At 33.6% G+C, this 14,801-nt stretch overlaps 1 protein-coding gene across 2 annotated transcripts; it reads right to left on the reverse strand.

The window, feature by feature from the left end:
• Positions 1-4,173: 4,173 nt before the first annotated feature.
• LOC127858872 (uncharacterized) lies at positions 4,174-13,394 on the reverse strand. 2 transcript variants are annotated; one of them, XM_052396210.1, is made up of 4 exons: positions 13,263-13,394; positions 11,880-11,902; positions 7,054-7,093; positions 4,174-4,743 (listed from the first exon to the last, which is right to left on the reverse strand). In XM_052396210.1, exons 1-4 carry the CDS (start codon positions 13,279-13,281, stop codon positions 4,295-4,297), a joined length of 531 nt encoding a protein of 176 aa, XP_052252170.1. In that variant the 5' UTR covers positions 13,282-13,394; the 3' UTR covers positions 4,174-4,294. The 2 variants fall into 2 exon arrangements, 1 of the variants encoding a protein (XP_052252170.1); XR_008039146.1 differs by lacking the exon at positions 13,263-13,394 and having other exon boundaries at positions 11,804-11,880.
• Positions 13,395-14,801: the final 1,407 nt, after the last annotated feature.

Genomic DNA, 14,801 nt, shown 5'->3' on the forward strand with positions numbered 1-14,801 from the left:
TTTTGTTTGCTATTCATTTGCAATGGCGAGAGTATTGAGATTGTAAATATGTTCTAAGGACTTCAGCAAGCACCATCCCATATAAAATTTTCTAGGGTCATGATAATTTTTTTGTTGACGATCTGAACTGAGTTGACCAACTTTATTTTTAAAACATCAAGTATGGCACTATTTGAAGTAGTGTCACCTGTAGATTATGATGAAAAAGAAAGAAAGAATTATGGGTCAGATTTTTCAGAAACAGAATAACCACAGGTGGTTATCGTGTGGCTATGATATTAATTAGTGAAAACATCATTTTGAATGATAAATTATCATATTATAACGAAAAATCAACTTTTCTGAAAAAAAAATTCACTATCAAATATATATATAACAAGGTATCCAACTCGAAAACACCCGAAAACGGGATGCATCGTTTTGAACAGCCATTACTTCATCAATTTTGCAGCGATTTTCACGATCTTGGTCTTATTCAACGCAGAAATGAATTTCCTTTCTGAACCAATAAGACATACAAAACATCACTAACATGATTTCGATTATCGTCACATAAATAAGAAATCGAAAGAGGTCCTTATAATAACATACTACGCGAAAATAGAAAATGTAAGTTTTGCAACGCACACGCTATAGAAAACGAGTATCACGTTTTACTTGTTTGTCCTCTATATAGAGAAATTAGAAAGGAACATTTTAAACATATGAATCGCGCCATGAGAAAACCAGCACAAATGACATCGACGACGTATTGTTTACAATAATATTAAAAAAGCATATGACTACTACTAGCCATAATAAGTAAAATCTAAAGTTCAAGTAGCAAAAATGGACAGATAAATAAGCTGTTAGTCAATGTTGTAGTTTTATTTGTGTGGGAATAGCCTATTTAAAATAATATTTTTGCAACATACCGTATGGATATATTTAGATAGTACAATATGTCGTAAATATACTGTGAGTAAATAGCGCAGTCGGTAAGGCAGTACGCTCAATACTGTTTTGCTTGATCTAAGCATTGGTTCGAATCGTAGAAGTTCCTACATTTTTTGTGTTAGTATGTGCATGTTATGTAATACAATTATTATTAAATTGCCACTTAATTGTTGCTTTAAATATACTAATATACATTAATAATCAATTGATTAATTAACGCGTATTGAAATATTTCAGGTTTTGGAAAGTATCATCTCAGACCACTTTGGTAGTACCCCGGCGAGTACACCCGTTTGTTCCTAGACATTGGAGGCGAATGACGAGGGTGACGTGGATACTAGCAGCTACGCCGACATCTGTCAGGGTCGTGTGAGGTCTATGGTGAGTGAAAATATTGATGCGAGTGATGACAACGATAGCGACAACGAAGACGATCAAATCGATGGTCAATCACTGTCAGAAGATGAAAAACATGTTCACAACGTAACAAGCGCTGGCTTACATAAACAAGGAGAATGTGACCCTGATAGGTTAGCTGTAGAGCATTTCATGAAGAGATGTGAATGTGGCAGGCAATGTCAAAAGAACTTCACACCATCTTCGGTGTATCAGTCCATTTTAGACATGCGTGAGAAGAGTAAAGATGAAAAAGAAATGTTCCATATGGGAATTTTAAGTAATTGTTTGGATACCTCTTCTAGCACTAAGAGAGGGAAGAAACGTTCCCGCGTGCGCGCACACTTTGCAATTAATGGTGTGTAGCGAAATTTGTCAGCTGTTTTTTTTACGTAAAACGTGCTGTTCTATATGCACTGATACAGGCAGTAAATCAGGGCGGCTGTACACCGAGAACGCACGAGAACAGAGGGCGAAAACATAAACACGCACTAATGTTTGATGATGTAAATCGGGTTGTGCAGTTCATCATGAACACATCCGAAGAAATCGGACTGCCATACCCAGCAGCCCCAAGGGGAAAAGACAATATTCCAATCGTCTTCCTTCCATCAAGCACATCAAAGTTGCATTTACATGCGCAATATAGCGCTGCTTGTGAAGAAAGAAATGCGCGGTGCGTGAAAATTTCGGCATTCAAAAGCATCTGGTTGCACTGCATTCCGCACACTAAAATTGCAAAACCAAGAAAGGACGTTTGCGGCACGTGGACATCGTTGGCGCTATAACAGAATATTAGAAGCTACATGCACTGACAGCAATGGAGACGCACATCACCGACGCTCGCAAGGTTGTTATTTGTAATAAAACTTAATTTATCGATAGCCTACACATATACCTGGCACATGGTATGTAGCAATAAGTACATTATAGAAAATGAACTGGTATATTATACGCAAATAGTTTAATAACAATCCTACTGATTTGGACAAAATACAAATAATTAAATGTGTCCATCCACTGAAGAAAAAATCAGTACTTCCGAATGTCGTCTGCCGACCCCGGCGTTGTCATGGCGAAGACAAGCAGCGACGGTGAAGAGACCTCTTTGTGTTTATTGTGTCTCCTCTTCACGAACACCGACCGTTCAGTGCAGCTTCTCACTCCTAGATTATCTGCAGCACTGCGCGACTACTTGCGTGATAACGTGCGAACTCTATTGTCAGCTCGGGGTCAGGATGGCTTCGCGTGTTAGACAGAATGTGACATGTTTACTGTTCTAACTGTGCTAAGAGTTGATTTAAATAGTTATTGTTAATGTATTATGGAATCTGTACGTTAGTTTGTATAACAAAATTATATCAACATTCTGATTTTATTTAAATTATTTAAAAAAAACTGCGTTATTTATTTTCTTGAAGAAAAATAATAAATTAATATTAACACATTATATGACATAACCAAACAGTAACACATTTACGTCATCGGTATCAAAAACAACATGATTTAAATCTAAAAATGATAACGGACATTTCCAAATAAAATATGAACGAAGTGAGTTTGAAAATAAAATGAAATATGACGCGGCGTCAAAATAACGACGTCATAAAGCTCACTTTAGACTCACACTTGTTAACGTAAATGTAAATTAGTTTAGGTTATAGTTGGAAAAGTATAACATTTTATACATATATGGAACCGGAAAAGAACGTAGATTTTGTCATTTGTGCTGGTTTTCTCATGGCGCGATTATTTATAATATACTATTATTTATTTTCAAAGGTAGCCAACGTAAAAAATATTTGACGTTCTAATGAAGTCGGTAAATAAAAAAGATACTATAAACCTTGCTTAATATGTTTTTAATTCTAATGAAATGCGTATTAATATAGACAATCAGTTATAATTGTTAACTTTTACAAGACTATAGCCATGTTATTTGATTTGTTCATTGAATATGTTTGTATAGTTTAAATAATTCTACCATTTCCTCGTGTTACAGTTGGAGATATAATTATATTGATTACAGCTGTGTTACTGTTTGTTGTAAACTTCTCTTATTGAATCAATGTATTAATGTTATTATACACACTGCTAAACGTTTTGTTTTGTGGCATAAAGGCAGTGTATTATGCTTATATGCAAATAAAGGTTGTTGTTGTTTTTATGATTTTTATCGCGAGTTAGAGAAACGTGTAAATTACGACTTCGCTAATTGCCCCCGCCCCCCACTCCCAGCAGTTCGCTTTTTAAATTTTCGCGAGTAAAAAACAAGCAAAAATAGAGCCAATGATCAAATTATACTTTCTGTTGTAACCACATTGGTATTGATTTATTGCTGTATTACTTTATTTGTTGACACGTTATTTATTACCGTCGATGGCGCGGTATGTTGTTCTTACTAGTTATCAATGCAAGTTGGCAGTTTGTCACGCGAAACGTAAAATTGTACGAATAATTCCATGAAAAAGCATTACCAGGTTTGTTTTTTCAGGTAAACCTTTTACCAAAAATGTAACCGGTTAACTGGTCGTTCCGGTAGGTGAACCGGTTAACCTCTAGCATCCATTATTAACACTAAAATCATTTTCATTAAAAATAGAGCGAATTATTAAATTATTACTTTAATAAATTAAATATTAAGCCTGATGCAATGAAATATGTATATGTGTGCATAGTTATTCTGCAATTAACATGAAGGCTCAAACAACAATACATAGCTTCAAATCTTATCTGTCCTTCTGATCATGACGGTTTCAGCTGTGTCTTTCTAATCAATAATTTGTTTTAACGTGTACATGGACTCGTACCGACGAGTTGAAATATATTTAGACACTTGCATTATTTTCGGTTTTTATACATTCATACATGCCATCTCTTTTGTTTTTTAATTACATGATCTTGTGAAAAAAATCCTTTATTATTGGGCTAACAATTTTATCTACACAAAGGTACATACGACTTAATACATTAATGAGAACAACAACAAGACACATCGCAAAACATACGTCAGGCTGATATGTGTTAGAAATGTCAGCGCAGAATATAATGCCCCATGGGCATTACACCCATTTACTACCATATTTTCTTTTCGCGACACCAAAACTGACACCGACTTTGTTTCATCAAACACCTCTGTGCATGTGTAATTTCCATAGTGACCATTTCCAATGTTTCTCAGGATTAATTCTCCGCCATTTTTGGTTCTTCTCAGACTGTATTTTGCTATCAGGGTTGCAGTCGTCAAATAACATCCGCCAAAGGAGGTACAACCACCAATTATAACATTTTCCTTATTGCTTTGTGTAAAATGTATCTGAAAACCACCTATCGCGTCACACTCAAGATTAATAGTATCCCCCTCGCTTGCTAAGATTTCGTTTTCGGATTGAAATGCCAAACAGTTGCGAACTGAAAAGAAAAACAGTATGGTTATCATACAAAAATTTAAATTTATTTAATTGATATAAAGTCATTACAAATTAGCAAATACGCATCTCTGCTTCGTTTTGATGACACCAATTAAGCAAATTCAGTACACTTTTAAGTACGGAATATAACACTAATATGAGAGTTTTGTATAAAGTTATTCGAAACATAATTACCCAATTCACATGTATGTTGTGTATAATTTTAGCAAAATGATGGAAGATGATTTTATTGCATTCATAGTCATTACGGGTACTAAAAGCAAAAGCCCTTGCAAATCGTATTTATAACTAATTGACCATTATGTTCCGAGATGGATCGCCTTTTTCATGGCGAAAGTCAAGTTGCATGCTAAGAACAATTTTACGAAAAGACCACAATCCTATGGCACATGTGTGGTTTCATATAAGTTGAATCATTTTTTCGAACCACTCCAACATAAAACATGTCATCCCAACACCACAGGCAGTGTTAATTTCGACTTAATGAACATGATTTTAAAACTGCGTAAGTACCAATAATCATAAATATATAAACTTAAAACTTGTTAATTTGATGAAACACCCATTTATATAATTATATTCAATGGCGTTGTACAAAACATATATATGTACATAAAATTAATAAAAAACAAGAGTGATTGATACTATTATGAAGCATTAATTAAAGGATTTATAATCTAAAATTGTGTGATATAAATAAAAATGCTGTAAGAAACTTTAGCAATAAAACAATGCCGGCTACAATAATAAAACAAAGTAAAAGTAAAATATTATGTAATAAATTGATATAAATAGGGTTAGACAATAATTCTAATGATATTATGAGCAATTTTTGGGGAACATAAAGACACTGTTTTTCATGACTGAAAGGATACGTGAAAGGATATTTCTGCACTTTGGCTGTCGGATTCCACAGCTGCCGGTCACCCTTACGGGCATTTCTTTTGTGTTTTAACCTTATTTGAACTATTGTGACTACAAATTACGACTATAAGACACAACTAGAGGGGCTAAGCGCGACTAAGAGACAGCTGGGTGATGTCAATCAATAATTGAGCAAAGAAAACCTAATGAATTTTGGTTACCGGTCACTTGTACAATAAATATCCTTGTCGAGCAAAGAAGCCCGCACAATTCTTAAATTTCCTGGTCCTCCAAGTCCAGGTTTTTGGACAAATAAGCCCGTACAACTGAGACTTGATTATTTTTAAAATCACTGGTATTCAAGTCAAAATAGGTTGTAAAAGTCCCTGAAGAGAAAGAGAAGTCCGGATGCTTAATAGTAGGTCATTCCACAGTTTCGGACCAACAACTCCGAAACTCCTGTCCATGAAAGTTTTTCTCTTTGTGCATTTAACATCATAACCTCCGTCATACGAGGCGGTAGATCGCAGGTTACGTGCTGGTATTTTTTCTGTTAAAAGTTCAGTTAGGTTTTTTGGTGCGTGACCAACAGAACAATAATACATGAAGGTCAGTAATTTGAATGTTATCCTGACCTTTACTGGTAGCCAGTGAAGTTCGTACAAAGCATCTTTTGAAATGTCATATTTCTGCCTTAGCAGTTTCGGTGTAAAAGATTGATTTTTAAGTTATTTACATAAGTCTATATAAATCATGTCATCCCGGGGCGAGGAACTTTTTTACCACCCAGGCCTGTTTTTACAATCTTTATGGAGGACCATTATGCGATGTTAAACAACCAAAATTGAACCTTAGTGCCTTACGTGGTCAGATTACTTTTTTTCCTTTAAACAAAATAACGGTTTCCCTCTGCTGAGCTACACATGCAACGGACCGGACCGAGTTGAACAACTTTATAAGAGGGTCACCCATGGAACGATTCCTGAAAGTCCGCCAATTAGTGAACGTAATTGTTTCGTTTGAACTTAATTGTTGACGACCGAAGATATACGACAAACGACGCGGGAGAGCTATCCTATGTGAACTAATGAGTGAAAGAATGAATCCCACCATGAAATGTAATATGCCTAATACCATAAATCTGGGTCATGTGGTTAAAGTTTTAAAAGTTATTTTGCTATGTAAGAGAATACAAATACTGTTGCCATTATTTACCCCACAGGCACAATTTAAACACACTTTGTAGAAGTACCAAATAGTGTTCTGATTTGTCGTGTAGTTTCTATTTTTATTTGGAATTTTTATTAACATTAGTATGATAATTATCATTTGCATTAATCTCAACGCGCTTTTACCACATATATAAACTTCGTTTGCTCATAGCTACCAAAATTAATAGAAAGTATATTTAAGCCCGAACACTTACCACACAATAGTGTCAGCGTAAACAGGAATGTATGATTCATCTGAAAAAAGTTTATATGAGTATATAAAACAATCAATGCTGCATCAAGACATATATGCACCAGTCAACGGGCAACCGGCTTTTTCCTAATTAAAACACGTAAATTTACGAAATAAATAATCAACTAGGTTCGATATTTAAAGGCACTTATAACGCAAAATTTATACGTATCAATGCATGACAAAAAGGCAAATGTATCTATCATACTCAAATTTCACCCAAGAAATATTCCTGAGAAATTTCATCAGAATTGGACCAGTAGTTTAGGAGAAGAAGATGTTTAAAGGAAAAGTTAACGCACGGACGCACGCACGCACGACGGAGACACAGGACCATGACATAAGCCCCGCTGGCATCTGGCCAGTGGAGCTAAAAACGATAATATCAGCTGAATGCCGATATACGTGGCATCCTATTCCATCAAGTTCCCGTAGGCTGCAGAGATTTTATTTGTGAGCATTAGCTCACACATAATGTAGAGGCAATTTTTAAAATCAGTATGGGCTTAACTACGCTAGGAACCGTAACCCGCGATTGCCTGTATGGATAACTGAAGTAAAATTAAGCAGACGACGAATGCTAAAAGAGTCTACTCTAACCACAGCATCTGCCTGTTTATAGTTCCCACTGGTTCACTACATGGTGTGTATGTATCCAAAAGTATTTAACAGCTTATAAGACAACGTTGGCCAGTCTAGTGTTTATCATTGAAATCTGTACATATTGGCTGCTTTCATGGAAAATGGGGCTTAATGCATGTCAAGTAAGATTAGCCTGTGCACACTGATTAACTGTATCAATGATTTGAATAAAACAACACATCTCGACCTGTGCTTTAAGACACACTCTTTATAAATTTGAATTGGTTGTGGTCATTTCAAACTTGCGATATAAAAAGCTATAACATTATTTTGAAAACTGAGGATCGTCTAAGATTATACAACAGCGAACAAAATCAGTGCCTTCAGCGCTTTGATTAGGTCCGTGTATATACACCCATGTTCAACTAATCACACACGTTTGTTTTTTAATAAGGTTATTTTCATTGCAGTGCAAACGTTTTTTTTTATGTGTGATGCAAGTTATGTGTAATGAAATTGTTGCACGAGCTGTGCGAGCTTGTTTTCAACTACATGGCTAAATGTTTATCTAACATTTGTATTTAAGCTAATGTGTTATAGTTGTATAACAAAAGATACAATGTTCAACTCGTGATAAACTTTTCTTTGGTCATAACCTTGAAACAAGAACGGAATTACTATTTGACAATAAGTATGAACTGTCCCCGTTTACCGCAGAATAAAACGGATAAATATGTTGAAGCTGCAGGGGCCGTATTCACCAACCGATTCTTAGACTTAAGAATAAAGAATAGACTTAGAACCAAGAAAAATGTGTTCAGTGTTTAAATATATACAGGCCTTCACTGGTGATTATGTCATTAACAAAATGTTCTATATGAAGTATAATTTAGATAGAGATGTTTACTGCAGAGTTTGACTCAAAAGTAAAGAAATTCTTGAATATTCTAATTTAAAGAATTTTCTTTATTCTTAGACTTAAGTCTAAGAATTGTTTGGTGAATACGGGCCCTGGTCATTTAAATTAATGTTTTGATGAGCTTAATCATAATTAATGGTTAAACCATTATCGATTATATTGTTTGTTATAGTACATGTGGGTTGCATATCATGCGCGCAAAATCTGGTGCACGGTAACATGTATGAACTCCTTATTGATAAAACACAAATCTTATATATATCATACAAGCTAGTTCCCACAATCAATTCATTATATAATTATTGACATGATAAGATCACACGCCATTTAAAAAATAGTATAGTATTACCCTACCAAAAGTTGTACCGGGTTTACTATTTCAGTTTTACGCATTTTGTTTCGATTATATAATTTATGGTCATTTTAAGACATTAATATTATTGCTTTATGGCGCTCGATTTTCTGTTACTTGCAGTACAACTGCACCATTTTATATAGAGGATATTTGTTGGAAGCGGTGGATTATCGATTTTAATTCACGACTGATCATAGAAAATAATATTTTCACAAGTGAATTAAAATCGATATTCCACCGAATCCAACAAATGTTCTCTCTCTATATGTATATTTATATAAATGAATCCTAGACATACTCGAAATTAAAACGAATATCATGGTGCAATGGGTTATGTTACAAAGTATAAATGTACTGTAGCATCCTATATATGATAGCAAACATTCGTTGTGTAGCAACTATACAGTTAGTACAATAAACACATACAATCATGCAACATACAGATGAAAATGCAACTTTTAAATTATTAACTCAATAACAAAAACAAAAACATCACAATACAGCGTATCGCCGGTATGTGTAAGGAGATGTTTGCCAAAATTCATTGAATATACCAGAAGTATGGCAAATTGTATCTGACAATCGAACTGCGCATCATGTGCGTTGAGAATGTTGTGTTTCTTCTTGTTCTTGTTGTTCACAACGCTTGCGTACACATATTTTTTAGATGATGTTAACACTAAACACCTTATCATAGTATTTTCACGCTGGTAATGCGGGTACTTCGATAACAGATGCCACTTCGATAACAGAGAACAACAATAGCCACGCGCGAGAAGTAATTTCCTCAGTTTTGCCATAAAGATTAGTTTTTGAGACAAAGCACATGTCGTGTAAATAAATGGTGTATCCCTTTTTATTGGGAAGAAACCAGTTCACGGTAAAATTCGGTCGGAATTCATCATGTACTGGATGAACAGTAAACTTTTTAACAAAATAAAACTAGTTAAAAACATTGCAAGAAATTGTTTGCTATTCCAGCATGTAGAGTAATAACCGTGCTTCAAATACTGAAATTTTGATAGTATTCAATGAAATACAAAGGAAGATAGAGCATTTTTTATAGGTAGCATTCATGAAGGTGCGGATACTTTGATTCCCGATATAGGACACTTCGGATAACAGAGACTTTCAACAAATTAGGCACTCTGATAACTGAGTTTTATCTTATACCTTAAATGCATTAATGATATTATGGCTATTCTTACCAAAAAATCTGAAGTACGAATCAAGTTGCATAGTCAAGCGCGACACATTTGGAATATATGCGTAACGTAATTAATTGCATACACATGTGAAATAAAACCAATGGAGTTGCTCGTTTTTAAAATTCACATAACTGTTTTTTATACATTTAATATTATAATTGCAATTTTTAAAAAATATTCAAATGCTTATTTCCGAAGTAATATATTTCCAGTGACGACCGGAAATAATAGTATACATAACGAGCTTGTATTTAAGTGGTAACTTGATATTCAGAGAGCAGAAAATACAACGGAACAACACGATAATTTTACTAATAGCATGCCTCTAGATAACGGGAGCGAATGTGTCTTAAAGAGGTTAATACATCTTGGTTCTTCATAAAATCAAATGCCGTTGATGCTCATTACAATCGCATCATCAAGACGACACTAATGCGTAGCCACACAATTAAAAGGATAATGGAAAACTCCCTTTATCTTGAGCTCTGCTTATAGGAAGCACTTTCGACACACAGTGATACTGTAAGCTCGAAGTGTAATTCACCTGACCCACATCACTTTATTGGTTGAGTTAAACGAATTTCGGACATGCATCGCTACTGAAATTTATCTCTAAGTAGCAGTTTCAGCAGAGTGATGTTTCATGAAATGCTATCTAATATATAAGTAAATGGCCTTAGTACCTTTATAAGGACATAATCCGACTCTTAAAACATTGGACTTTTTCTCTTTCAAATTCGTTAGTAAACTAAAATGTAACATGTTGTAACATTAATGGACATATAAATTTTTTATTTTAAAAAGTAAGCACGTTCTTTAGTTATTTCCAAGTATATTTATTTTGTTGAAATATGTACTGATCATCCAATGCATGATGATTATCGATGGAATTTTTTATTGTGTTTTTTTATTCTTTTATTATTATTTCTTTTTTGTAAATGCGATTGCTATACCACTTTTCGACCAAACAATGCCCCGTGTCTGAAAACCAAATGAACAGATCATAAATGCACAACAGCTATAGAACTCTCGCGCGCGTGGCTTTTGTTGTTCTCTGTTATCGAAGTGCCATCTGTTATCAAAGTATACGTATACACGGCGATTTTCCTTCAACCGCGATTCAACAATACATTATACGTATTATGACCCCAACTAAGATCGGAACTACGAGGTGGTAATATTGAAATGCTGTGCCACTAGCCCGCGCTCTATTTATTGATCAAATCGTCTATAATTGAACATGCCTTCTACAATTCAATGTAAGAGCATATCCTCTTACAGTCAACGATATGAAAAGCATTGTGGGAATTTGCCAACAATCAATAAGGCCGTTCAAATAGTAATGCGACCTATAGATCTACACAGTATATAGAGCTAGCTAACGTTTTCTTATATAAAAAAAACAAATATAGTGTACATATGTAATAGATGCGTAAATACTTCAGATAGATTGATGTTTCACAAACATGTTTTTAAAAATTCCCTACTTTCTCTTTTAAAGAATTATTTCTTATTGAATTCTTAATTATTAATCCTTATAATCAGTACTTATATCAATAAGTCGTCAACTGCCATATAAACCACACACGTTAAAGAATAGTTATATATTGGGTACAAATATTATCGGAAACAAACATAAAATAAATACTTCTCTGAAATGTGTACGCCGATGCTTCACAAACACACACACACCTAATATTTTGCTGTATGTATATCGTACTTACGTACATGTGTACATCGACAGGTTCTAAAAATAGATAAAAAAAACTAAAGACACGGCTTTCCACGCTGGCAAATACAGGTTAATATACCGAAGACTTATGTCATGAATGATTAACATGGTTAAGAGTTTTTTGTGGTCGCATGAAGTATTTTTAGTCGATAAGCTGAAGTAATCACCATTGCAACTACTACGTTCACTAGTAATGCTTTTACTAGTGTTATATCTATCATTTATAAATAACAATGACGTAGATTTATTTAATATTACGTACATGTCTAAATAGCATGTTTATGCTTAAACATTTCTTCATAACATAAAAGGATACTAATAAGAGAAAAAGCAACGCAACAAGCAGTGTACGATAACATTAATTATTACTATTAGTCGTAATTAATTGATTAATTATTGATTAATAAATTAATTAATTGATAATTAATAAATGTAAAGTGACATTGGTGTTTAAAGGACACAGCGTTTATATTTTGTCTATCTTATAATCAAACAATTAATAGGCGTGGTGAAAAGACTTAAATGGTGATTTCTGTATATCTTTGAGGATACCTTGAACGGTCTTTAGCAAGATTCGTTATCGAGTCATAAGTACTCACTCGATTATTGTAACGGGAATCGTTCACGATTTGTAAGTTATCAATGTACATATTTTGTAAAGCCTTCTATATATTATCGATTTTAAATGATTGTTACAAATAAGTGATAATACGTTTTTAGAATATGTCTATATCCGTAGTGTTGTTCCGCTCATCAGTACGAATTGTTGATTTACTTTACAAACAGTGGGACTATTGTCTGCTTGTAAATCTATAAACAAGTCTCTTGAAATAACATGATATGTCGAATGGGTAATTTATACAGGAACTAGACAATTTAAACATTAACATCCTCTACATGTAACAACGAAAAATAACAATGCAAAACCCACTTGTTTATCCTTGTCCAAACACGCATGGACTGAAAACATAATCGAACTATCGCGTGATGTGACTGTTAATTATTGGTACAGCGAGTGCGTTGTTAACAAAAGTAATGCGCACAAGTAAAAGAAGTGAATTCCCTTATGTCGTCAGTTGTATTTCGATATTAGTTCTTTAACTGTATTGCTGGGTAAAGTAGATCATAACTTGTAATATATTTACATTTTTGTTGGCTGGGTGCATGATATGTATTAACATGTACTATCTTTTAAACTACAGAAATATTAAAATGCCTAACTTAACGATTACGAAACAAAACCAAGACCAAATGAACACAACATTTAACGCAATAAAAAAATACGGTATAATTATTGCACTAACTCTTTTGGATTAAAACTAGTTAAAGAACATCGCAAATATTATTACAATATACGTGTTTGAATAGAAAATACCATGAACACGCATATCCATATTCCTTGCATATTAAGCACAATATGCAACTACAAAACACAGTGTTTGAACGATCTGTATATATGCATAAAATCGTGCACATAGTTTTCTTTAGATGCATTATTCTTTTAAAGTCAAGTTGTTTTGACGTGTAGTTTACCTTGATCTCAGTGTAAAGGTAACCTAGTTATCTTGAACATTGTGATAAGTAAACATGCACCAGGCGTTTTCGCTCATAAATCATTTAGTTTAAACACACGCCGTCAAGTTGATTTTAGGCCAGCAACTTTTTTTATTTGTTTCACGGGAAATGTTTCAAAAACATTGAGTCGGGGGGGGGGATATATAAAAATAAAAATAAAAGCATGAAAAGTGAGCAGTCGACCAAACAAATAAAAATAAAACTGTCTTAACCCATTTAAAAAAAAAATGTTGAAAATTTTAAATTCAGCCAATTTAACATTATGTATACTTGCATTAACCTTTAAGTGTTTTATATATCTCATTACACTGTTGTTGAAGCTTTTTTATAATAATAGTAAACATATTTATATATATATAGTTATAGGTAAAAGCACCTTTCGCATGTATTTTACTATATTGCTTTAAAAGAGACTATTAAAACACGCCAAGTGTGTAGTGTATTATAGTGATCGTTAAACTTTTGTTGAGTGTATATCATATGTATGTTTATAACAAATATAGCATGCATTTGACTTAAATAAAAAAAGACTTGAAAACTTTTTACATTGTTTAATAGCTTTAACAACCAACTTTTTGTTTTACTTTCATCAATGGGTGGAATATGCACATTAAAAATACTCTTTTATATACAACAGACTTGCTTTATATCAAAGATATCATAATAATTTGTATCAATCATGAGAAAAAAATGAACTACGTAACAGGAAAATGGACATTAGGGCGATTGCGACCATTTTGGCTCCAAAAGAGCAGTCTGATCAGGATCCAAACTGTTTAACATTCAGTCAGTACTTCTAAAGATGTTAAGAGAACACTGTGGATCCTGATCAGACTGCGCTTGAATTGATCTTGATCCAAACTTTGTGTAGTGAAAGTTCTAGTACATAACATGGGAATATTTCATTTAAGAAAAACCGAGAAATATAGACTTATAAAAACACGTGCTGCATTTCATTTTATATTCAGAGAGAGTTATAGTGTTTATATATAAAAATTAACACACAATATATAATGTTCATATCCATTCATATCCATGATCAGGAAAACTATCAAAGTAATGATGGCTTAAACAACATACATATTAATTTTCAGTATGTCCTAAATTAAGAAAACAATAAAAACACAATAACTTACAAGGAACTCAATATAAAATACCATTCAACAGTACCCCAGGTACGGGTAATATACTACAACGTACCGGGAATTTAAACGCTAAATCGGTCATTGTCGGCTATATTTTTATAACAAGAGCACCACATAACGGGTGTCACGCTTGGCTACGGGTGCAATTTTTGAATAAATGAAAGCTTGTCAGATTTTTTTGAGGTCACAGTGCC

Source organism: Dreissena polymorpha, chromosome 14 (assembly GCF_020536995.1).
Source record: "Dreissena polymorpha isolate Duluth1 chromosome 14, UMN_Dpol_1.0, whole genome shotgun sequence".
Lineage (NCBI taxonomy): Eukaryota > Metazoa > Mollusca > Bivalvia > Myida > Dreissenidae > Dreissena > Dreissena polymorpha.

Coding starts and splice junctions, on each gene's coding strand:
- LOC127858872 (XM_052396210.1), bottom strand. Junction 7,094..11,879: donor CTGTCGATGTACACATGTAC/GTAAGTACGATA, acceptor AACTTTTTTCAG/ATGAATCATACATTCCTGTT. Junction 4,744..7,053: donor TACGCTGACACTATTGTGTG/GTAAGTGTTCGG, acceptor TTTTCTTTTCAG/TTCGCAACTGTTTGGCATTT.